Source organism: Aplidium turbinatum, chromosome 6, assembly GCF_918807975.1.
Source record: "Aplidium turbinatum chromosome 6, kaAplTurb1.1, whole genome shotgun sequence".
In the NCBI taxonomy this organism is placed as follows: domain Eukaryota; kingdom Metazoa; phylum Chordata; class Ascidiacea; order Aplousobranchia; family Polyclinidae; genus Aplidium; species Aplidium turbinatum.
The window spans coordinates 18,085,517-18,112,049 of record NC_137477.1 but is presented as its reverse complement, the minus strand read 5'-3'; the positions used below and the strand labels follow the sequence as shown (position 1 = coordinate 18,112,049).

At 40.0% G+C, this 26,533-nt stretch overlaps 1 protein-coding gene across 1 annotated transcript; it reads left to right on the top strand.

The window, feature by feature from the left end:
- Positions 1 to 565: 565 nt before the first annotated feature.
- On the top strand, positions 566 to 25,254 carry LOC145771922 (3'-5' RNA helicase YTHDC2-like). The gene is made up of 32 exons (XM_082583686.1): positions 566 to 734; positions 4,806 to 4,896; positions 5,562 to 5,681; positions 6,037 to 6,110; positions 6,510 to 6,712; positions 7,259 to 7,425; positions 7,911 to 8,013; positions 10,678 to 10,837; positions 11,249 to 11,303; positions 12,063 to 12,115; positions 12,452 to 12,501; positions 12,774 to 12,838; positions 13,566 to 13,687; positions 14,111 to 14,303; positions 14,725 to 14,867; positions 15,805 to 15,986; positions 16,338 to 16,516; positions 16,774 to 16,981; positions 17,291 to 17,372; positions 17,783 to 17,932; positions 18,200 to 18,328; positions 18,742 to 18,854; positions 19,468 to 19,599; positions 20,104 to 20,271; positions 20,675 to 20,818; positions 21,184 to 21,339; positions 21,648 to 21,802; positions 22,102 to 22,175; positions 22,997 to 23,091; positions 23,303 to 23,413; positions 23,753 to 23,896; positions 25,037 to 25,254. Exons 1-32 carry the CDS (start codon positions 647 to 649, stop codon positions 25,088 to 25,090), a joined length of 3,963 nt encoding a protein of 1,320 aa, XP_082439812.1. The 5' UTR covers positions 566 to 646; the 3' UTR covers positions 25,091 to 25,254.
- Positions 25,255 to 26,533: the final 1,279 nt, after the last annotated feature.

Here is a 26,533-nt window from a genome sequence, read left to right as displayed (position 1 = left end):
TCAATTTTGAAATGGCAACACTGACCAGATTTGATGGAGACTTTAAATCGTCTTTTGTTGGGCACATATCATATTAACAGTGGCTTAATGTTAGTAGTTGCCACTAACTACTTTGTACAGTACGAGTTCTAAAAAAATGCCTCTATGTAGGAAGTAAAATTCAATTTTAAAGTGATATTGATCTTATTGTTCTTCAAGATCAAGATCACACAAAAAAAAGTGATCTTAGATCAAGATCACCAAAAAAAAAGTGATTTTCAAGATCACGATCTTGATCTTCAAGATCACGATCTTGATCTTCAAGATCAAGATCACACCCATCTCTGCCAATGAGCACCTAAAAATGGGTTGCCAGAATTTTTTTGGGTTGCTTGTCTTCAAACAAAAAAAATTGAATTGTAAGACTAACCATTTTTCAATACGATAAAACGAAACCCCACAAGTAAAGCTATGTTCATCAATACGTAGTCCTAATTATGCAGGATTTCTTTTCACTTCTACTTCATGTTGCCATTGAGATTAAGATTTCAAATTTTACACATGAATCTCACCAGTAGATATTTTTAAAAATTTTTTAACAAATTTAATATTAAAGCAATAGCTAGTGGCGAACTAGCAACAGAGTAAGATAGAGGCAGCTTTCATTATGAATAGAGATATTTATGTTGACGAAGATTTAAAGCTAGCTATTCAAGTTGCTATAGAAAGATTCATCAAAGACGAAGCAACAGTTGGTAATAATATCATTATTGCACTAATAATTTTGATTAGCCTACTAATATTCTACTTTGCAAAACCGTCCTTAACTGTGCTTTAGACTTAGTTTTAACACTTAAGTTTAAGTACTGTATCGGTAGGCATTATCTAAGCCTATGTTTGTTTTATTTATTTATTTGCACCAGACACAAAGCAAATATAATTCAAGTTTTAATTCAACCCAATATCAGACTAAAACAACACCATGCACTCATGCAGGCTACATCAAACAACATACAAAATACTGTTGTAGTGATTATAAAATGTAGAATTGAAATAGTAACCAGAAGGCATGACATTGCACAAAAGTGGATTAATAGAACTTTTGCAGCATTCTACAAATGCATAGCAATTTTTTCTAAATATAGCATCAAAAGTTAAAATGTTGTTCGGTACCTGATACACTCTAGCACTATCGTATCTTCACAAATTGTGAATAATGATGTAAGAGTCATTGTAAGCAACTCGTATGCAAGTTAAAGTACAAGTTTTTATAATTACACCATAGCTGAGAACGGATGCAACCTATTTCGTCTCCTGAACACTTCACACCCCAATTTTGTCTGTTGAATGAGTGGGCTACTATAATGAGCTATGTATTGCATGTAACTATTTATAACAGTACCGGTAGCCTATTAGTAGATTATACATTAGGGAGGGCCATCAGAAACAGATCGCTTAGCAACTCGAGTTTCTTGAGAGGTTCGTCGACTATATGGCGAAATCGAAAACCATTTTTTAATTGAACGCCAGGAAGACGTTGCACAACCAGGGGCGAGTTTAACTGATGGCTGCCCAGGGCACTCTTAGATTGGGAGGCCGTGCAAAAAAGTTTTTTGTGCCTAGGGTGCGAAAAACTCTGCAAGGTAACTTGAAAGTCACCCACACCGCTGCTAATGCCTTTGCGCCAAGCTCAATTGCCACCTTGTGACTAAAAATTAACATTGAAAGAAAAAGAGGCATTTTGCAGAAACTTCAAAGGCTGAGAAAAAGTAATTATAAACACAAAATCACATTTTTCCGCGTCAGAAGGCCCTTCAAAAGAGGACCCCGGGGAAACTGCACCCTCTGCTCCCCTAAATCCGGGCCTGTGCACAACACGGTCCAACTAATCAGTAAATCACCCCATTTCAGGGATATTACTTTCCACCAGTGGTGATGTTTTCCGAAGTTGCACCCTAGTGAAAGAAGAAAATCATGAAGAAGGACACCGGAGATTACAAAAAGGAAATGGAGCTGAACGAATTGGCGGAAGCAGGGATGGCGACTACACAAGTATCTACTGTTTCCCCATAGTGGCGATTATTACGCGTAAGGGAGTGATCAAGAAGATTCTGAAGGAATAGGCCAAAGTTAAGATGAAGGATAAAATCCCCACGGCGAGAAAAACGGCTGAATGGAAAATTTCATTGAAGGCCAGTCTTTGCCTCCACACTCTTATCAACGTTGTTGACGACAAATTGCTGCACTCACGCGAGGTTGATTTCGTTAAGGACCAACGCGGAGCACGCATTGGTTTCACTGGAAGAGTCGATTGGGAGGCAGTGAAATCTGAAAAGAAGAGGGACCAGCAGAAGGAGCAACTGCTTTCGAGAGAGAAGTGAGAAAATGAGCAGAAAAACGCGAAGAATGTACTCACGACTCAGATGACAACAATACAGAAGAAACTCCCAGAAGGCGCTTCCCTTCAGAGTGCACGATCGGCAGAGAAGAACTCGAACAAGAGCAGGAGTGATGTACTTTCGATCATCGTACAGTTGCGCGTGAGGCAAAAAGGTATAGAATTCCGAGTCGAGCAGCAGCTGCCCTCGCAACCGCAACATTACTGGACACAAAAAGATGATTTCAATCCGACGATGGTAGTCGACAAAAGCAAGCTTGTTCGTGCACGAAAACTGCTTCGTTTAGAGACAAATCACTTTGCTTCCAGTTCGCTCGGCACAATAGTTGACGGCCTTTACTTTGATGACGGAAAGGATAAAACCCTTACATTGAATGGCATAATTGGTTATCGTCAAAATCAATCGAAGCCCACTACTTGATACTGAAATACCCAGGATCTGATTATATCGACCACGTTTGTGGCCGAGCAGTGGCCCAGTGGTTAGCGCGTTGGGCTCGCAGTCGAGAGCCTGCATGTTCGACTCCAGCCACCCGCACTTGCTGTTGTTTCTCTGGGCAAGAAACTTCACGATAATTGCCTCTACCCAGTGATCGATTTCGAGTAATGGGTAGTACTAAATTTAAGTCATAAGTAGAGTAGACAACCGGAAACAGACATTGCCGTTGGCTGCAGCGTGGGTCAGGTGCACGTCGGAAGGCGTACACCGATGCATAGTGCTCAAGTCCGCTTTCCCGCAATGCAGGATAAAGATAAAACAAACAAACAAACAAGGGCTTTCAACTGGGAAAAACATTGCCAAAACAATGTTGGCTGTTCTTGAAGTCAAGGGAACTGACCTAAAAGGCATTCAGGTTGTTGGGTGCAACGGAACTGCCGTCAATACAGGTAAACAAACAGGAGTCATAACCACCATTGAGCAACATATCGAGAGTACGGTGCAATGATTGATTTGCCAGTTTCACCTCAACGAACTCCCGCTTCGGCATCTCTTCGGCGAGCTGGACGGGAAATCGTCAGGACAGAAATCTTTGTGCAATATGTATTTTTTTCCAAAGGATTTATCGATCGTGTCGTTACTAATGATAGGTGCAAAATGGGAGAATTTGCATTGGTCGAGTTTGAGAAGATAAAATCCAATCTGACGGAAGTCGATGAGGTGATGGAAATTAGTCCCGATCAAAAGTATCTGCCGGATATCGTGTTGGTCATCGAGGAAAGTCTGCCTCCAGAAAGCATTCGATTTCGTGATCCAGGAAAACAGGGTCATGCACGATGGCTTACTCTTGCTTTAAGGATATGCCGACTTTATATCTCAGAGCCAGAACCAACAGAGGCGCTGATAGAAATGACGACGTACATCGTTAAAGTTTACGCTCCAATGTGGTATACTACAAAGCAAAACAAGAAGATTCACTTCGCTGCTCGGTCCTTCCTTCAGTTGGTTAAGCTGACTCGCTATCTGACAGGCCAATCAAACAAAAGTCGTCGGCAGTTGCCTACAAACAAACGCCTTCGCTGCGCATGTGCAAAATGTAGTGTTGGCCCTTCTGCATGACGAGTCTACACCAATGCGTAAGGTTGCAGTTCATCGGATCCAGAAAGCAAAGGACGAGTACACGGGGTTTGCTACTATTCGGTGAGTCCGAATCGGTGAGTTCCTAACCTCTAACCCCTAACCCTAAAACGGCAATAATAATTAGGCTACGGTACCCGATAAATTAAAAAAAAAATGAAAAAATTACCGAATAGGGATCGGACTCACCGAAACGGGCTATTCCGGAGTACACGGGTAGGATATGTCGTTTCGAAATTCCTAAACTAAATTTTGAGTATGGTACACAGATTTGACAACAAACTCGTTACTCTGGTGGAGCGAGAAGAAACTCACTGAGCCATCAATTCTATGCGATTTTAGCATCCAACAGCTCACAGAGCTTTTCGTCGAGACCGATGTTCCTACATCAATTGACAGTTTTCCGGGCTGCACATAAGCAGTTGAGCCCGCAATCAAACTCGTCACCAAAGTGAGCGATGAAGTCATCGGCCATGACAGCAGACATGAACATATGCTGCCGTGAACTGCTGTTTTCTCACAGCGTTCACGTTCTGAGTCAAATGATTGTTTTTGACTGTTTTCGTCGTTTTGTGTATTTTCTATTTATTAATTTAAAAAAAATGTTTTTTATTTTGTTTGGGTGATATTAACTTTTTGTGCAGCGTTTTCCCACGGCCCGATCTAAAAAAGGTTTTTAGATTATTTGTTTGTGACCTAAGCCTCCTATCTGAGCCGAGTTGCTAAGTGATTTGACAAAAAAGTGCATTGACGGCCCTCCCTATTATACATGTCTATCCATCCAAGAATTCATGATATTTCTGATAAGCTTGTATATATATTTTAAAATATTTTCCACTTGTATTTGTTTAGAATGTGAATTTCCTTCTTCTTTTACGAGTGCAGAAAGAGCCTATATTCATCGCAAATGCTATCAGCTGGACTTGATATCAAAGAGTCGAGGGTCAGATTTCAGTTTCAATCTTTTGATAGCTTTCAACTAGAATTCCAAATTTACTTTTACTCAGAGGAAACGGTGCATTTTTAAGAAAACTTGTTTCGTGGTCAAACTTTTTTCATATTTACTTTGGTGGCAGCACCACAGTTACTGTCACACTCACAACATCAGTTCTCTAAATTAATACGTACGGCAGTCTGGATTTGCTTACAGGTCAAAATCATTTAAAAGGTTGGTCAGTACAGTATATTCAGATTGATTTAGCTTCCAATAGTTGATTAAGCCTATTGCCAGTGAAACTTTGGCTAGAAACACTTCCAGGACTTCACCACATTGGCTATTTTGTTACAAACAAAATAAGTGAAATTTACAAGTGAATTAATTCACAACACTAATTCACAAGTGAATTACAAATTGATCTAGCTTGCTACCATCATAGAGTCTGTCATAGCCTCTTCAATTTCAAGTTTTATCTGCTTTTGGTCGGTTTTTAACTTTTCAATATGTTGAAAAAAAAAGTCGAAATGCTCTGACAAAAGTCAAGATAATAGGCTAATCTACAATTTTAACAGTAAATTTAGCAGATGTTTGTGCAATATTTATTTTTTTATTGAACGTTGTTATATATGCACTATGCAGTACATTTGCACTGAATTAAATTATCTTTTCAGAAAAGGTACTAATCGATGCATGACTATTCGAAAGAAGCAACCACATGAAGTGGTTGAATCGGCTATGATGTTCCAATTCGGGCAGAATTCACATAGAGTGCTTCACTCCTTGCTGCACAGGCATGTGCTTTGCATGTTGTAAACTAGTTTACAACATGTGACTTTAAGAACTGTAAATGTTTGTTTGAATTTGTTTTTGAGTCACAAACCTCAACAATAAGTCATGTCAGTATCAAGAATTTTCGTCGGAACGGTACACTGCTTCACATTAGTGTGTCCTCAGCAGTTATTGGTAGGTTTATTCATATGTAAATGGAATTGCTTGATTCAATAATTTTTTTGGTCTTGTAGGTTGTAAATGCAAACCTCTGTTAGGTTGTACTGCAAGTGCATTTTATTGAGTGATCTTAATATTGTTTTGTTGTTCTTGTATAATTTAATTTGGTTTCTCATTTCAGTTGAACATACTGTTTAGATGGCCTCTGAAACAGAAAGAAAAACAAGACATTCAACCTAAGTTAGACAGGCAACTGCAAGCGGGATATTCTGGTTAGTTGCTGGGTCTACCAATAATTTGTATTTTTGATATTGCCATAGATTGGGCTTGATACTTTATTGCTCTTGAACAAAAGACCTTTCAATATAGAAATGTTATATGAGATATGTTAAACTGTATAAAAGTGATAAGTCGGTTTCATTGCAGCCTGTGTTTCGTATTTTGTGTAATTAAGAGGCAAGGATTGTTTGTGGCAAAATTATATGACACCTCATTATAAATTAATAGCTCACTGATTAGCCTTGGTGAGGTTTAGTAACCAGTCTTAACGTTTAAGGTATGACAATGTTGCTGTTCAAAGTAATGTTAGCTGACGATAAATAGATGATCAAACTTTTATATCTATTCAGTTATTTCGAGCATTGTTGCGAATGGGTGACTTTAACTCTCAGGTTATCGTTCTGACTCCAATAAACCCAGCGGTCGCCTCCCCAATGGAATCCCTCAGATCCCCATGAACCGGTCTCCCTCTGACCTCGATGACTTCCGCACCACTCTGGCCGTCCACGATATGAAGGGCATGGTTGTGAAGACGATACGGGACAATGCAATTGTGCTGATAAGTGGAGATACTGGAACCGGGAAGACGACACAAGTGAGAGAAATCAAACATTGTTTCACCATCCTCTAATATCCGAGCATGCGAAATGTTTGTTATCTTTAAAGGTAGCTTACCAGCAGGCTAGAAAGAAAACTGCAAGTTTTAGATGATCTGTGGTTGTTATCCACGGACTGAGAAAGCCACTTTGAGGGCTTAACCCAGGCAGTTTCACATACTTGTAGAGGCTCTGAACGACTAACGCAGGTCCGGTCGCCGAATTTGATAAAGTGGAATTTTCGCTTGTTGTTGAAGTGTTGTCGTTAAATTATTCCATCCACTAGGTGCCGCTGAATGGACAGCAGTCGGTGCGGTCCTTGAAGTGCGTTGTTCAAACGCACACTCCGAAAGCCGAATCAGCGCTGCCTACTTTTTCTTTATGCACAAAGTCAGGCGCTTACCAAGTGAGCCATATAATCGGACATGACCACTGTAACTCACCACTAATAATACTAACATCCATGACTTTTTGTTTCATAGCAACAGATTATTGTCGATGGTGAACATTGAACAACAAACTAAACCGCTGATTCAACTTTTCAGATTCCACAGTTTATTCTTGATGAGAGCTTGAAACGTAATGAAGTTTGCAGAATCATATGCACTCAACCGAGACGAATATCAGCGGTCGCCACAGCGGAGAGGGTTGCGATTGAAAGGGGTGAAAGTGTTGGTCAAACTGTTGGATATCAAATTCGTTTGGAAAGCAGGTTTGCTTTGATCAATAAGTTGTGAAGGCAACCATTGAACTTGGTTAAAGATGGTGGAACTCACTCTCCTATCTTTAAACTCTTAACTGTACTGTTTTTTTTTTTTAAATCATGCATTTTCGAGCTATTTGCCTAACAAGTGATAGTTCTGTAGTTGCTGTATGACTTAGCCATTGATTTAGCCACTCTCGTAAGCCATGGGAATATTCTTCTTTAGATGTGGAAGCATGATAGGTCTATGTTTATTCAAATAAGCATCTTAGATAAACTATGTAGACTCTATGTAGTTTATCTAAGATGCTTATTATATTAGACAATATATATATTGTTTATCAAAGATGCTTTTATATTAGATAAACTATATAGATATAGACTATAGAGTCTTTACTCCTTATAGCCTAGACCCTAGGTAGTTTATATACAGTAAGATGATTATTTAAATCATATCAGTCAATTCACAAATTTTTAGTATCTCTGTTTTGCAGAGCTTCACCACGTACTCTCTTGACTTTCTGCACCAACGGAGTGTTACTGAGAACTCTGATGGCTGGAGACAATGCTCTCCAGAGCATCACGCACATCATTGTGGTAACACTTGTTTTGTTTTGTTCTTATGAGCATGTGAGTCTGTTTGCTCCCGTGAATGCAGATTGATCTATAGCACACTCCAAAGGGTCTGCTACTATTCGGTGAGTCCGATTCGGTGAGAGCCTTTTCGGTGAGAGCCCTATTCGGTGATTTTTTTTGAAAATTATCGGGTACCGTAGCCTAATTATCATTGTCGCTTTTACATCGTTTTAACGTCGCTAAACGTTGAAATAAGACCCTAACCCTAATCCGTAACCCTTAACATGTAACCCTTAACCCCTAAACCTAACCCCTAGCCCTAACCCTTACCCCCTAACCCTATAACGGCAATGATAATTAGGCTAGGGTACCCAATAATTAAAAAAAATAATCACCGAATAGGGCTCTCACCGAAAAAGGCTCTCACCGAATAGGGAACTCACCGAATCGGACTCACCGAAACGGGCCATTCCGCACTCCAAAGGACCACCCATAGCAAGAGACATTGATTTTGTTGGAACTGATCATACGTCTAACTTCAATAGGTGATTTCAAAAGTGATCAGGTTGTAATCAGCAACCGAAGCGCATATTAAAATGCTGAAAGACAATAACCACACAAAAGCACCAATAATGGACGCTGCAAATTGCAACTTTATCCGAATAACATATAATTAGGTTGATCGTTAGGTCGCACTTTATTAGTTATCCCCCCGAACATTAGTTTGTTCAACATTTGTTCAAGGTTGTTTGATAAAGTGAACTGTTGCAAACCTAATTAATAGACAGTGTCGACAAAGTAGCAGTGTTTATTGTGTAAGTACTGAATGTGACTATATAGGTGTATGTCTGTAAGTTGGCATATAGCCAAATAATAAGAAAAACATGCATACGATAATAATAACAAAAAACCATTTACAATTATGCAACTTAGGAATTACAATGGTACAGTAGCCTACAGCAGGGGTCCGCAAATACTGGGTCGCGACCCAAATTTGGGTCGCGAGACCATTCACAGTGGGTCGCAAAACGGTTTAAAATTACCATAAATATAACTTGTATGGCAAAAATAAATACAATCATATAGTCTTTGATGTGCTGAGTTTCGTACAATTTGGTAAGCTACAAGAAAATTTATACTTTCGATTGTAGTACAGTAGTTAAGCCCACGGTTATATATATAGCCTGGAAGACAGCTTGAGCCAGGGCATGAAAACTCTCTCAGCTTAGGCTATCTCCAGAACTGGCGACTGAAACTTAGCGAAAACAAAACTTTGGCGGCAGCTTTCCATCTATAGCCTACAGTCGGGAAGTTGATCGTGAGCTACATGTTCAGAACAATGGAAAACCTCTGACCTTCTGCCCCGAACCAGAATATCTTGGGGTGACACTAGACAGATCGTACACATACCGCCACCATTTGGTGTCACTGCGCAAGAAAATGACATCCCACGCTGCACTACTCAAGCGCCTGGCAGGCCACAGCTGGGGGGCGAGGGCTGACACTTTGCGTATAGCAGCCTTAGCCCTTGTCTACTCTTCAGCAGAGTACTGTGCACCTGTTTGGTGCTGCAGTGCACACTGCCATAACATCGGCACTGCCATAAACAGCACCCTGCGCACAGTTACCGGATGCATGCGTCCCACATCATTGGATAATTTTGCCATTCTCGCTGGCATCCAACTTTCTGAGCTTCCTCACGAAGAAGCCACTCGGTTTCTTAGCCGACGGGCACTAAAGCCTAACCATCTTCTCCACCACAAGATCTCTGCTTCCCCAAACCAGCACCCCAGTCGACTGAAGTCAAGACAACCATTCGTGCCAGCCGCTCAACTTCTGATCAACGCAGCAGATGAACTTCATCTCTGCGGCTACTTGGGCGGACTATAAATGGAATTCTGAAAGGAAGTCAAGTACCACCGGACTTCATTCGTTCATCCCCAACGCCGACACATGCCCCATCCGCCTGACACTACAAAGACAAGCATGGGTGCGCCTCAACCGTCTTCGTACGTGCGTCGGGCTTTTCCGGTCAACCATGCGCCATTGGGGAATTAGCCTCTTCCTGTGAATGTGGTGCCGAGGAACAGACTGCAGACCACATCATCAATAACTGTACCATCTTCAAGCCACCTAACGGAGTGGAAGGTCTGCGTGTCATGGGTGATGAAACTAAATACTGGCTGCTCTCTAATAGCCTTCCAGTGTAGTCCGGGAACATTTTGAGTCTGGGCTGGTAAAAGGATAGAGTAGACCCTCGGCCCCAGAGGCTTGCACGACGACGAAGCGCACAGTTAATAGGTCCACCCGCTTATTAAGCCCAATTTGGTCCATTCCGGAATTACTGAAGGTATAGGAGTGGTAGAAAATTGTCTCCCGCAGCCAAAATCGTCCGGTCCCGATGTGGCCTTAATAAGTGGGGACGACCGTATTGGAATTAATATTAATTTGCAAAGTGTTTTGCGCAAAATTATATGCTTCCGAAACGTTTGGGTCGCGAAGACTTCGAACGATTGCTTTTTGGGTCGCACCAAAAAGTATTTGCGGACCCCTGGCCTACAGCAACGGAAAGCTGAAAATGGCTGTTCATGGTTTCCATGCTAAGCGGGTGGAACACTTAGATGGGGCTGAGATTCATGCGAAGAATAAAAAAGTATTTCAGTTGGTTTTGTTTGTGTTTTGAAGGATGAAGTGCACGAAAGAGATTGCTTCAGCGATTTTCTTCTCATCAAACTTCGAAAGTTGATCTCATCCCGAAAGCCGCACTTCCGCTTGATCTTGATGAGCGCCTCCGTTGATGTTGACCTCCTACTCGATTATTTCGCTCCTTGTCCGCTGGTCAAAAGTAATACTGTGAATATATGCACCGCATTTTACATCGTCGAGCGTAAAAGATTTGTAATTTGCACCATCGGCTATGGTTCAAAGAAGCTGACTTGTTTGAAGAAAAGTATAAGAAAATAAACAATTTTATCATGTATTGTAAAAAGCAGCCTTGCAGATATCATAGAACTCATCATAAAAAAAAATATTCTGAAGTTTTCGTTGTCATCTTTTGTCGTCGTCTTTTGACCTTATATGTGTTTTAATTTTTATTGTAGGCTACTGTGGTTGAGATGCACATAAAATCTGCAAAATCGTTACTGATATAAGTGACAGCTTACATGGCTTTTTGCAAGTACTCAAGCTATGATTTAATGGCAGCCATAACAATAATATTACGTCAATGCAAAGCGTTTTGTAAATTTTCGCGCAGTTAAAGGAAACAGTTTCAAAGTGGATCAGTTCTTTCTTGAAGATCTTCTCTGCAGGTTTGGCCTCGTGTTGACTGTTGATATATGTTATAATTCCACTACCGTTTTGTGTTATCTGAAAACTGTACATTCAGCAGCGAGGGTTATCTTTCCTCCAGACTGGTTCTCAGTAAGATTTTGAATTTAAATGAAACTAGAAACACAACAGTGCACCATATGCACTTCGTGTTGTGTACCGTCTATTATTATTGGCAAAATTATTTAAAACTTGCATACTATCGAAACAAGTTATCGAAGAATCGTAATGGTAATGATCCTACAAGGCAAACTACGTTACATTGCGTATAGCTTGAAAGAAAAACACAATTGTTTAAAAACGGCCTTCCCTCTTTTTCACGATGCTTGCAACATCGACTCATGTTTTTTTTGCTAATGTAAACATACTGAGCATTCCCGTGTAAAATGACGTGTGTAATTATGTTCCACTGTCCCATATGTGATGGAGGCCAGAGATTTGGAAACACCTCAACCACCATGAAAATTGTTTAAACAGAAAGCGTGGTTTGGTGGGATAGTCTAGTCACATAGCTTGTGCACAGCTGGTAAAGTTTTTTGCTTGGTTTCTTTGTAATTGACTTACATTATCTTACGGGAGTTACGACGATATAGCTGCGATGTGGGGCGTTGTTTAAAGAAATCATTGAAGGCACTCTGGATGGCGTCAATTCTATGATCTTTCGGTCAGCACCTCCTCATAGCACAATCGGTAACTAGGACTCCGCTGACCATACAAAATAAATTCAACTTTGATTGCAGTACTTCCTACTTGAACAAGAATATGAACAAGTTAAGGAAGGAAAAGGAGGAACGTAAGTTGGGTCTGGCAATTGGGTGTTTTTGAAAAATTAACCGCTAGCCAAAACTTATTTGTCTATAATTGAGTAATGGTACGTTTTTTTAAAAGAGGAGTTGAAAAGGCAAATTATCAAATCTATCAAAAAGTTTGAGAAATTGTAACAAATATGTTTTTGAATGCCTTCTTTTATGAATCGATGGAACTGTCTTTGTTCAAGCTAAAACACGTGATAGGGTCACGATTTTTGTGAAAATCGTGTACTTTCAATATAAACTGTGTATAATTCATTGTATAACATTTTACATACTTTATCAACGTCTTCGTACTAATTCTTCTTCTGTATCTTTAGGAGATCTGCAGGAGCAACGCTTCAAGAAATGGCGAGCTAAGAACAGTGAGGTAATTAGTCATTTTTGTAATTCTCCCCTGTTTAATAATGATGGCCACAAACTTCTTCCAGGTTTTTTTCGCATGTTATTCATGGGAAACTGGTGTGGTTTAGTTTTTTTATGTTGATTGTTAGTGTGCTGTTTACACTTAAGATTGGTTGAAAAGTATTTCTATAGAAAATTTGGAAAGCAATTGGGAAATAGCTATTGATGTAGTACAACTATTGCAAACTTTTTTCTTCATACAACTAAAAGTTCCTTGACGTCGTGTATTGTTTAAAGAAAGTAATGGTCAAAGATGACGATCTCGACAACGAAGTGAAAAAAATCACCATGGAGGAACAAAGGTATCTACACTTGTGAAATAAAAAACAGTCATGCAGCTGAAAGCGAAACTCAATCAATTATATAACTTTTCTTGCTTCAGCATCAATGACTTCAGCAATTATGAACCAAACAGGGTTGCATTGTCATCTACTGTACATGGCCGCGTGTTAAAGATGCCTGGGAGACGCTCGAAATGATGTCTGTTTGGTAACCTTCCATAGCACGCTGCTGTGCTTAGACATGCCAAAATAATTGGAAGCAACTAACTCGTTGACTACATGCCTTCGCTGCTTCCCCGTTGTCCATGGTGTTGCATTTGCGATCACGGTATAGTCTACTGTATGTTGTTGCAATGGGCGCAAAAGAAATCATAATAAATATTATCATTATTTCATGATATACACTAGCATACTACATGACGTAATAGGCAGGGTGAACGTTATTTTTACAATAGCCTACGTTGTTTAAAGGCGACCACACTACGTTTCCTAACTCAAACTTCAGATTTTCTTCAACGTCTCCCTGCAGATTTTAATTGCAGTTGCACATCAACGTTGTGCACAGTAGTTGGCTTCAAAGTAAATGTGATATGAAACTACAATATTGAAGATGTTATAGTTGGTTAGATTTTAGCTCATTCACCTAGTTCGTAGGCTACATCGATAGACTTACAACATGCTTGTACAATGCCATTTATACAATTATTTTTAAATCTTTGCAATAAATTCTCTTGTGACTCCTCACCAGAAGACCAACTGGGCTGTTGGGACTGGCCGATCTGGACAAAGCGATATACGAAGCCTGGTGCAACGAGGATGACACGGCGTTTGATCGGGTGCTCGCTTACATCATGGATGGAAATGCTTCAGGTCTCGATGGTCACAAAGCTAACGAGGCGATTTTTTGTCGTTTGAACACGATTAAACAACTTATTTTAACCGTATGGAAACTTTTAATCACACGCTTATCAATCACTGGGCACATTATCACTTAGAAACTTTTCAATTTTTTTGACGGAATCTGTTGCTAATCTCATTAAACAATGTCTAATAATAATCTGTTGTAAGATTCACTGATATATTTTCACGTTAAAATAAATTACGTCACATTTCTCATTAAGCTTGTCTTTGAGTTTTGTTTGCATGTTGCTGAAATGGCTTATGATACCTTGCTCATTTGGCTTCATTTAGTAGACAAGATTAACGAGAGCTGGAGAGATTTAAATGCAACCGAACGCTTTCAGAGTGTTGTCAAAATGCTTGCATTACTCACTTCTTTCTGATTGCTTTCAGTTGATTACCGGCACAGCGACACTGGAGTCACTGCTCTGATGACATGTTCCGCTCATGGGATGCTCTCCCATGTGGAGCAACTGATCACAATCGGAGCAGACCCTAGCTTGTTGGGACCCGATAGAACCACGGCCCTGGATATGGCCCGAAAAGCTGGTCACTCCGAAGTTGTTGCTTTGCTAACCGCTCTGAAGTAAGGAGTAAATGTATTAGGGGATGGAAGGCCAAAACAGACATGCGGGGCAAAACGGGCATTTACTTTTTTTTTAAAGCTACAAATAAAAATAACACGTTTTTTCTCTACTCAAACTACTTGAATGAATATACCACACAAAAAAAATTTAATTGAAAAAACACAAATAGTCCATGATATATCTAATTTGTTTGCTCAAATAGAGTACTTTGAAGTTAGCACGTCCGTTTTGCTCCGCCTTCCTTTAACAAAAGTATTCAGATTATTGCTAAAAGTGCCATCATAGCAACAAGGCATCGTCAGAAAAGTATTTCATATTTCATAAAGTCATCACCTTCAAGATCATTTTTCAGAAAAAATATGTCTCGTAATTAATGAATAAGCATTAAGCATCCACGTGATCAAACTTCGAACATTGCAGCAGTGTCGGTGGAGTTGAAGACAAGGAAGAAGTGGACAAAGATAATGAGTTATTGTCGCTGTACAACCAATCATTCAACAAGTCTGTGGATTATGACCTCATAATGTCGTTGCTACACATGATATGTTCCTGTTCCGATGAAGGTGACATGTTTTTAACGATTTTTTGCTTTGCAACACTGTCTTGTGAGTATTCCTTTCTTTTAGCTTAGCATTGCGTTAAGATTAGATTGGTGTTTATATGTTGTGGTGAATTTCTTAATGTGCGCGCAAGAACGACATCTGCCTCAATCTCATCACAGAGTGTGAGTTTACTTTCAAAACACTTGTGTGGCCTAGAAGCTGCAATATCCGCCCTGATGTGTTGTACTATCACCGAAAGTGTACTGTTAGGTCTTACAGGCCTCGAAGCGGCCATGGCCGCCGGAAGTTGTTAAATGGCCTCTGAAAATATCGCACCGTTCTGCCATGTATGGTCGCCGGTTGTCACAAGCCAATATTTCTCCACTCGCGTTTATATTTCAAACTTTTTTTCTCCACCGCGTCTGTACTTGAAACTTTTTCTCTTCACTCGCATGCGCAACCTTTTTTTCACAAGCAAGGCAAAGTTTCTCACACACCGACCAGAAATATTGCTAATAGAAATTTTGCAAAAAGTCCGAGCGTCGACCTATAAAACTCGAAGACTACCTCTACATCTACTTGGGAAGCAGTGCATTTAAATACAACTGCTACTATGCTTCAGGGCCATGTCTGCGCTGTTCTTACCTGAATGAACGCAAAAACACGATATTAATTAACGGACTTTTAGAAACACAATTTTTTAACGTTTTTTTTTTATTTTGGCCGCTGGGAAGAAGCTGGTAGGCCATGCATGGTTGCCGGAAATATAAAGGAGCTTATAGGCCTGGTCTTAAGTGGTAACCGTAGGCCTGCAATACCACATGTTTGAATGTTGACTCCAATTTTAACTTCGGGAAGGGTCATTGAAATAACAACAACGTTCCTCTATGTAAATATGTCACCGTATGATTTAGAAATCAAATTGTTGTTAATGTATTCTGTTAATCATTTTCTAAAGGAGCCATCCTCATATTCTTGCCCGGGTATGACGACATTGTGACGCTGCGTGGCCTCATCAGTGATGACGTTGACATAACGAAGTCCAGTGATGTGAAGCTCTTTACACTACACACTGCCATGCAATCATCGAGCGAACAGAAGCAAGTTTTTCAAGCCGCATCTACTGGAACCAGAAAGATTGTGAGTTTATGCTTGTTGGCTTTTAATTTTTATACTTACAATTTTCTGAGGCACAAACTTAGCAGTTTCGCAGTAAAGTTGAATCGTTGTTATTACCAGTTAAGTTACTCATTTCAGTTTTCAAATCAACTGTACTTTAAGCTACTCCATTTCTAGTCAGCTATAGAAACTCGAATCAATGCATGTGTCTTACAAGAACTGGAAAGAGCAGAGCGAGTTCAAGAAATCCAGGAGCCTTATGTTTAGTTGCTATTGCCTTCAAATGTTAGGCTAAACGGTGAATATGTACCTCGTCTGTAACAATTTTAAACTACAGCGGTGCAATACTGATCCATCTCAATTTACACGCAGGTTCTTGCGACAGACATAGCCGAAAGTGCTATAACGATCAATGACGTGGTTTACGTCATCGACACCGGCAAAACCGCCTGCAAAGTGCATGATGTGATAACTTCGACTACTCTGGTCAAGTACAGTTGGATTGCGAAGTCCAACGTTGGGCAAAGGCTGGGAAGAGCTGGAAGATGCAGGTAGAAAAGGCAGTATATGCACTATGACACCATGATACCTTTAACCAGTCTGGCATAGGGTACTGTGACTTGAGTTATAAAGTTGATTTAAACTATTAATAAGACTTAACACATTAATAACGTAAACTATAACTTTATATATTACTGTTGTGTAAGATGTTTATGGTAAAGAAGCTATGCTCTTAGCTACTATCAGAGCTATACAAAGCACACATCACGATAACCAAGTAGTCACCATTTTTCTTGTGTCTGTTCAGACCGGGTGTGTGCTACCACCTATTCTCATCCGCTCGATACGAGAAAATGTTCGAGCAACCCACTCCCGAGTTTGTATGCACGCCTCTCCATGAGTTGTGCCTTCAGACGAAGCTTCTCGATGAAACCACTTCGATATCCCACTTCTTCCTCCAGGCTCCCAATCCTCCTCTCATCTCCGTCACCGACAACGCTGTCCGCTTGCTCAAGGTAGGATATACCGACAGCGCTGCAAAAAATGTGTATTTTGGCCGACAACACCACAAACGTGCTGAACTATGAACTCATGAAGATATCACCTCTATGATCTAAACGAGTCACTCGGTTGTTTATTATGCAGCGACAAAATCTTACTTTTTGTCTTCGTCAAGTAAACTTTACTGGCCCAGTTATCTAACTTTGTAAAGTCATTTATGGCAACTTTCGATGGTACCACTTTTGCTATTCTAAAGTTTTTACCTTCAAAAGAAAGCAGGCGTTTTTTCAAAATAACGTAAGTAAATTGCTCCATGTCTTCAGGCAATGGACGCTCTGGATTCTTTTGAGAACCTAACAGAACTCGGACAACATCTCGTTGACCTTCCAATCGAACCACGTCTGGGTGAGTTAAAGTTATGATGCCTTTGTTTTCTGTCGCTTTACAGCATATTCGCTCAGTGGAATGACTATCCTGTAACAGTAGCCTATACGGCGTTTATAGGATTTTGAAACAAAAAAGTTAAGGATTAAGAAGCTCCCTCCATTCAATCCAAAACAGCATTAAAACTATGCAGAAGTAACTTACTCTCATCAAACAAAAAATACTGAGCTTGCGCTAAAGGTGGCAGTCTTTACTCATATACATCACGAGCATTATGCATCAATTTATTCATGTTATCTGTGTACGATTGCTCAGCGTCAGCTTCCAATATATGGCATGCTTCATTCTGGTTCATGTTGTATTTGTCAATTTTGTTTCTTGCTAACCGGAATCTTCATCCAGAACAAGGCACAATTTATTTTTCCCCTCAGGAAAGATGATTCTTTACTCCGTGGTCCTCAAATGCCTCGATCCTATCCTGACAATCGCTTGCTCGCTTTCATTCAAGAATCCCTTCATCTTACCACGTGACCCACAAAAAAGAGCGCAAGCAATGGAGAGCAGAAGAAAATTTTCCGCAGGTGTTTCGTGATTCTCGTTCAAACAAATCTATTTCTTCTGGATCGTTGTTCACTATTTTTGCACCATGTTGAGGCTAACTCAAAGACACTTGTTACTTGTAAGGCAACAAGGTATAACACTAATTTGCATCTAGCCTGCCAAGCCTTCAGTGTTTCAGCGGTGTTTTGTTTTTATACATTAATTTAACGTTTGCAGTCGTTAAAAATTCAAAAAACAACTGATTTGCTGTCTCGAAAAATCGACATTTAATTTGTTTCAATCTGTAGGTACGTTTAGTGATCACATGTGTCTTCTCCGGGCCTTCCAGGCATGGCAGAAAGCTCGGAGCGACGGATGGGAGAGAAATTTCTGTCAGAGAAATTTCATGTCTCAGGCTGCTATGGAAATGATCGTCGGTGAGTGTTGAGGATTTCTCGAGCGGACTGTTGTGGTTGTGCGCATCATTTGCATGTCCCTACATCAGTTAATATTTTTTTTCAATCAGCCACTGATGACCCAGAAAAATTGGCGTCTTTAACTTTTTGTTGACATAACTAGCATTGACCGATCACTTTTTAATTAAAACGTAAAACAACGTTTCATCTTTTTCTGAACGATCCTGCAGGATTTCCTAGGTTGGGAGCCAATCACAATATTGCAATGACATGCCTAAACAGCTAAGACATTTTAAGGGGATTTTTATGAGTCTTGTTGTCGCGGACCCTATTTAACTTGAGCAATTAAAAGTCAACGGTCTACAATACACAATTAGATGGCCTCATTGTTGCACACACATCTCTGATCAGCCAATTTCTTTGCATGTTTGCAGCTATGCGCAGTCAGCTCTTGGGACAACTTCGGGCCACAGGATTTGTCCGAGCCCGAGGCGGGAGTGACATTCGGGACCTCAACACCAACTCAGAGAACTGGGCTGTTGTTAAGGTAAAGCTTTAGCGATATGCGGCTTAACAGCCGAAAAAAATGACATCAGTTCATACTTGATTAACCCTATCGAGAGTCTAAATTCTTATACACATGCCTGCAAACCCAAAGTGGTGAGTGCGTATTCATTATTATCACCATGTGCCGTCTCCGATCCGAAGGTTGACTGTCATTTGCTTCCACCCGTCACGTTCCTCAGCTATTTTTTTGTTTCTCCTATGCTTGGTAGCCCACAGTTTTAACATCTGAGTGCTAATTACCATGCGATAAAACTTTCGTGTGTTTCTTAACCACTTGAGGACGGCCTGTATTTTTATTTCGCTAAGCCTACCGGACAGGATTATTCTCAGAGAAAATTTTCATTTTTACTGTAACTTTGTTCCTGAATAGTTTTTCAGTTCGGTGGTCTCCCCAATGCACAACATAATATTGTTGCCATTATTAAAATACTGTAAAGAGTTTCTGAAAGGTTTGCGTATATGTCATCTGTCTTATTGCAAAAGTTCTCTCCCGGGCATATATTATATACGTCATCCGTCCACAAGTGGATTGTCAGCACCTAATCGTGTAAGTTGCATAATCATACCATCACATTAACATCTTGTTACGTCAGGCTGCTCTCTGTGCGAGTATGTTCCCGAACTTGTTGAGGGTTGACAGGAAGTACCAGCGACTAAGCTCCGCAAATTGCAAGAAGGTTCACTTTTACCACTCTTCTGTGCTCTCTCAACCTCCATATGAGAAGGTAACGATTCTTAACCTTTGCTTATAATGTATCGATAACATAACATTGCATGTATGCATGACAGCATTGCATGTATGCATGACAACACGTATTTCAGCATACCATTTAGAGAGCTATTTGCAAAACTGGCTTGCACTGTCGATTAAATGTCCGTGAATCTTCATGATAGCCTACGCGATTTTTTTTTTTAAGAAACGTTGAATTCTCACAATAAGATAAAAGTAGCTTACACTTCGATTGAGTAACTTTGTTCTTCACAAATCAAATAAACATGGCATCCTTGAGTATTTGTTATAAACCTATATTATGACTTTTTTTCAGTTTACATTATTTGCTGTTCGTAAACGTTTTTACAATTTAAGAGCTCATGTCATTTTTGGCTCATCCCAGATATGCATCTTAATGAAGAACTTTATTTTTAATGAACTATGTTTTCGCTAATCACTGGTACTACTCGGTTAAGTCTCGAACCAAATCGCTTTTCACGAAACTTTCTCCATATAGAAAAAAAACTCATCTACAGTCTTGCAATCTCTGCCTTCTGATTGGCTGATATACGACGAAATGATTCGAACAGGCAGCGAACCCACCAGCCTGTCAATGGCGGTCTGCTGCACGGCTGTGTCATCCACTTGTGTGGCTCTGTTCGGTGGACCAGCATACTTGGCCGAGGTGAGATCGAAACAACACCGATGATCACGAGAATTATTTAGAATTTTGTACACACAGCAGGGTCCAGGGTGTATTTTTATTGCATAGTAGCAGATGAAACACAATCAATAAGAAATAGCGATAAATTGTACTATGCGTTTTGGCATGCTATTAATTATCTTGTCAAGTGCTCTCGATGAGATCGAACTTACAACACTCACTGTGGGTGAATTCAAAGAGCGCCATCTGCTATGTCTTTTGCCCAGTTATATTGACTACATGAGACGTAGAAAAGACCATACTAGATAGCCTTAAAACGTAAATCGTATTGAATCTATTAGACCTAGTTTACAATATGTATTTTGCTTTGTCTGTATAAATAAGTCAGGAAATGTAAATCCTTTCAAAACATTTCATGTCACAGAATGAAGCTGTGACTGACCCTGAGAGCAATGGAACGCCACAAGGTTATCCGGTGGATAGCGATAGTGAGTCAGATGAGCTTGATGTTCGTCAAATGTCGACGGTCTCCATCACAGAATGGATCAAGCTTACCATGGAGCCAACTGTGAGTAAATAAATAGGCTAATAAATATAATGTGAATAAGTTGGCCAAATAAGGTACATGTTGAAGAATGTAGTCAACGGATGAATTGCTACTTAGTAGGCCATTTTAAGTTCTAGATTGTGATGCAACTTCTTTTAATTATTTAACATTTGAAATATCGTAGTGATAGAGACTGATTCCACCTGTTGCCCTAGCCGCAATCATTTCAGTTTGTTTATGAAGACGTTTAACCGTGTTCGGCTATCGAAATTATCATAATTGGTTTTGCAATGTAATACCTAAACACTTTTGGCGCTCACAAGATTAATAGTCCTCACTGGAGACGCCAAATGCGAGTCAACAAACGATGTGTTTTCCTCCAACAGTTGGCGCACATGATTCTTCATCTTCGCACCAAGTGGTACAGCTTGTTTGCCAGGAGGATACGTAACCAGTCGAAACCATGGCAACAAGAGGACGAAGCCATTCTCTCTACCCTTATTAATATTCTGAGCAGCGAGGACCAGACCATTGGACTTACTGTGAGCTATAGTTACTTTATCTTCTGACCTTTAAACACAGATCGCATTTGCCTTCTTCATTTATAATCCCATATAATTTTCGCTATATGAATGGTATAAGGACGATAATTGTTTGAAGTGGCAATCGTTATATTCTAAGTGTAGTATCTTCACGCATCATCTCATATTTCTCGCTTCTGTATAACTAATTTTAAAGCACAATTTGATTTGCATTGCCCCACCGTTTAGGGCAAAGCAGAACGTCAAGTGTTATCAAAGTTTTTTTTTTCTTTTGTATTGTTAACCCACAATATGCATTGTAACTATAGCAACCGTCCGGGATCGGACAGCGCCCTCGACCGATCACCCATGACGATGGGAGCAGGTCATCCCACTTCATGCCGCGGACCCCAAGTTCGGGAAAGTCGGAAAGCTCGAGCGTCTCCGCTGCTGGGAAGAAGCAACCAAAGTCACTCAACTTTAGGTTAGGAAGTGGAGCTCTGGCTGCAATAGGCTTATTGTGAATGCTTTTTTATTTAGAATTGAAGCGTATTGCATCGTGTTGCGAAGGAAAAACTAAACGAGTTACCGTACCGTATTAACTTCGGCTGCGTGACAATTAGAGTGTAGCAGGCTTGTTGCAAATATGTGTTCTTCAATACCTTATACTAAGCAATTCTGGCCTGGCTTCACACGAGATATTCTAACATTTATGGAACGTTTTGTCACACAATTGGCGCCACTGGCATTGAAACGAGCCTTTCATTTCTATTTATTTTGCAGGAACATCGTCACCAACACTGAACAACCAAGCGGGTTGGATGGTTGCCCTGGTTACAACCTACCGGCCAGTAAAGGTGCTCAACAGATGACCACGTTGTTCTTATTGTTTGTCACGAAATTATTTGGTTTTGAATCTCTTATCCTCGAATTGACAAAGTCTTTGATATGTTCCCAGACAACAAATCAGTCATTTTTTACATTGATTCAACGTTTGCAGACGTTGAATCAATGTAAAAAATGACTGATTTGCTGTCAGGGTTATTCCTGATAGCTTCGCATACTTGTAGAGGCTTTTGAAGCAGGCCCTTGTAACGAGATTGACATTTTCGCTGGTCCTTAGCAAATTGCTCCATGCACCAGGTGTCGCTAAACGGTGTCCTTAAGATGCGTTGTTCAAGCGCACACTCCGAGAATGGAGTTAGTCAGACCACTGGGCATGCAACAACTCAGTAAGTAGGCTACATTTTCAGCTACTGCACACGTCAGCAAATGAAATTTTCATCTAGCGCAGGAACTGCTTGATCATCGCTTGCTAAACTGAATCTACTGACTTGTCACGTGCCAAGTATCCGCTTTCTCAGTTTTTACTTGCTTAATTTCATTACCTATCAATTTCAGCCACCTACCGAAATGTTGCTATCTCAGTTGTCACTTGCTCAACTGTAATGTGCTGAGCCCAAAGCTGTTGAGCTATAGGAGACGCGAGAATTGAACGAGCGTCGCCAAACTTTGTCGTTAACAGCGTCTATTCATCGGCACGAATCTAAAGAAGTAACCCTTTGCGTGCAGGATAATCCTGACAATTGCGCGTTTTTTTTTAGCTTGTAACTGCCAATGTAAACCATGCACTGCAAAGTAACTACCTCGGTTAATGTGTAACAAAAAGTTTGTTTAGATTCCAGTCACGGAAAAGCCTCATACCAAGACCAGAAACTGCCGCGCTACTTTACGTTGACGATGAGCAATGTACTAGATCTCCAACAGTCTCAGGTAGCCGAAATTATCAGTTTCAAAACTTTCGTAACCTCATTTTCAATGACCGCATGATGACATATACAGTATACAGTAATACACTATACTGTACACCTTTTGAGCTTGCCACTGGTAAGGATCTGGATTTTCTATACATGATATTCCAGCAAGCCTAGGATATCGATAATGCGGCGCAATCATTGTTGTTGATGTTTGCGCTTTAATACAGAGCACTGATAGTTTGACGGTTTCCAAAGATACCGTAGAAGTTTTTGACAAAGCCGGCAAAGGAAATGAAGTTTACATCTTCATGGCGTTGCAAGGCATCTGCCAGTTACAGGTAACTTAATTGAGTCATTATTTTTTCATAGAAACAATCATTCTGGCGGTAACTTAGCATTTGGTAAAAATTGTTTTCTTTTTCGGTAAAGGATCGACATTTTTGTGACATGATACGCTTTCTGCTGTTTTTTATTTTGTCCGGTTTAGGTTTTCAAATCTTTAGAATATTGTTATGAAGCCCACAAGTTATTGTCTTTCGAGGTTTGTGAGAAAACAAAACACAGCATGCAACATAATTGCGATGTATTGAGTTGGACGCCCGACAAGCCGCGATTCTCAAATGAAGTTTGCATCTACGTTTAGGACAAGCACTTATCTTTTACGCCTTTATCACCAGGGTTTTGCCAAACTATGCGGACCATCAGATGGATCATCGAACACATTGCCGGTCAAATGGACGAAGAAGACTCCGCTGTCAAACTCTTTGACGCAACTTGCTTGTAAAATGTGGAACAGTAGAGTGATATCCCCCAGTCTACAGGTTTGTAGCTTGTATCCGATGACTAGTTTGGCTGATGTGCATAACAAAACGATTTCAATACATGTGGTCACTTAGATTGTATTGATTAAAGCAACTTCCAACAATGATACGCCAGATATGTATATTACTTTTCTTGGGCTCTTAGGGTTTCGCGGCCAGTGGCTATAATTATAATCTCAGCGTCGTTTCATAATTAGGTCTGTTTCGGCAAGACACTTAATGGCGTGACGAAACAATGGTAGTAGGTGACTCGACGACATGTCCCTTCGCTGCTTTCTGTTGTGCTGCATCTGTAATCACAGTGTTCCGTATGTTGTCGCAGTGGTGTTTTAGTCCTTGCACATAGCGAGATATATTTACATGAAACGTGCGGCAGCATGAGCATTAAGCATGATACGTGATGATAAAAAACAATGAAGTTAACGACATAATAGTTTATCAAAAATGTATCATGGTACTGCACCGTAATTCAAACATCATTGCCATCAGAGCAACAAAACAGAGGTTTAAAGTGAACAATGATCGTAATCGATGAACCAGACAATTACTTAAAAGTCGAATAAAATCAATGTTTCATCAACTGTTTCGATTTTTGGATGATTAGCTTCAATGATCACTCCCCAAAAACAGAACAAGGCTCTTCCTTTGTAGAGCGCAACACGATAACGCCATTGTCTACACTAGATCCTTATTTTTTTGCCGAGGAGTTATAGCAGTAACAGCGTAGTTTGTGTAAAGAAACTTGAACTGCAACACAACTATGAAAGAATTTCGCTGTCCAGAAGAATTAAATTCACACCCAATTTTTTTCTTTTTTAAAACTCACACAAGTGCCCAATATACCAGTACGGTAACAAAACAACTCCAGCAAACCGATTTCTCTTAAAAAATTCAATTGGATTCAAAATACGAAAGCCGCGTGATTGACAATGACTCCTGTGGCGAAGATGAAGGAAGCAAATACTATATATGATACATTATACAAGCTACGTTTACATGTTTCTTCGTGCTTTAACGTTCCAGCTTGTGATGTTTACTGTATCTATCTGCATTATTTTCAACCCATTCTGTGAATGTAATTACCGACTGAAACAAAACGTCGAAGTAATATTAATCTATTTTATTCTTTACGATCGCTAGGAAGTGGATCCTGCTGTGGGAGACACATTGGTGCAGCTGTGGAGCCTTCCATGAATGACTGGCTTGTTCTTAGTTGTTATTTCGTTTCGGCCTCTTGTCGGGCTTGGTTAAAAATTAATTGTGTTGTTTGTTGAAATAAAATATTGGAATTTCTTCTGGCTTTTGCTGGCTTCTACAGTATTATTAGTTGGTACGGTACCAAAATGTGTTTCAGAAAAGAATTTTGTTTGCAACAAAGTTACGTTAAGTGAAAGTTGGAGCCATGTCATGGCTCGTATCAGGTCACAACACAACAACTTATTGTAGAGAATGAGAATCTCTACAGAAACGCTTGATGTTCTGTCCCGAAAGCGTTAATCGCTCAGGTAGTGCTTCAAACTTTGCCAGAGCAACAGTTGCTTTGCTGAAACCTCATTAAAAGTATGGTGGCTTATAGCAACAAATTCAGTAAAATACAACATCACAGGGCTTTTTCACTTCATGGTTGATAAGCACACATCAACAAATTCAAGAAAGATTGGCTCATGCATGCATTTGTCAATGAAAGACTTCTTGTCGTTTGAACTATCCAGAGTTGCTAACAATGTTTTGAGATGAGGATTAGATAGGAGCTGTTTCAGCTCGTGTGAATGACTCAACAGTTTCAATTTTTCAACACCAATTCTTTCGTCCTCTCCAAGTAATAGTTCTGTTGCAGAGGCAGCTTTTTCAGGTGTAGACCTCTCTTTTCTTATACACGTTTCTTCACTTTTATGCTTCTTATAACACGGAACTGAGCAATATAATGTCAAACATGAGGGACATTTGTACTTGAAGAAGGAATCTTTACAAACTTCGCAAATCGCAAGTGTCATTTTTTTTAAATCAAATCTGGCGTCAATGCAGAACTGTTGTTAGTTGCACTGAATTACAAAATATGCTATCAGTTCGACAATGATTGCTCAACACATCTATAATATAAAACACAGCAAAGCTGTAACTCGTGGAAAGATTTATGAAAAACTCTTGTGCCAGGAATTGACATTGTTTAAGAACTTAGGGAGGCTTTTGCGTTCACCAAGGCATTTTTGTTAGACAGCACCCACGGATGCACTTGATAAAACCACAAAAAGCAACCCTTCTCCATACTGTATGTATATGATATGTTTGTTTTTAACACAATAGGATATGTGTAAACATTATATGATACCCATCCTGGGTTAGTTTAGATCTGTAATATTGGTTGGTAAAAATGCATATATGAAGAAGTAAAGGTGGTCCCATACTTGAATCAAGTGTCGGGTACCGGTATGAAAAGATAAGGTTCTTATTGTACTAAGCCTCTCTCGGCCGCCTTTCCTGCAACAATTATGCCCACCCAATTTATTACACCCTATGTAGAGGTGAGCGGTGTTTTCAACAACCAGCTGAAGCCAGGAGTCGAACCAGGTTTGCATAATTGGAAAGCCAACGCCTTATTCGTTTGCGCCATCCCACCATAAAAATATTTTGATGTAA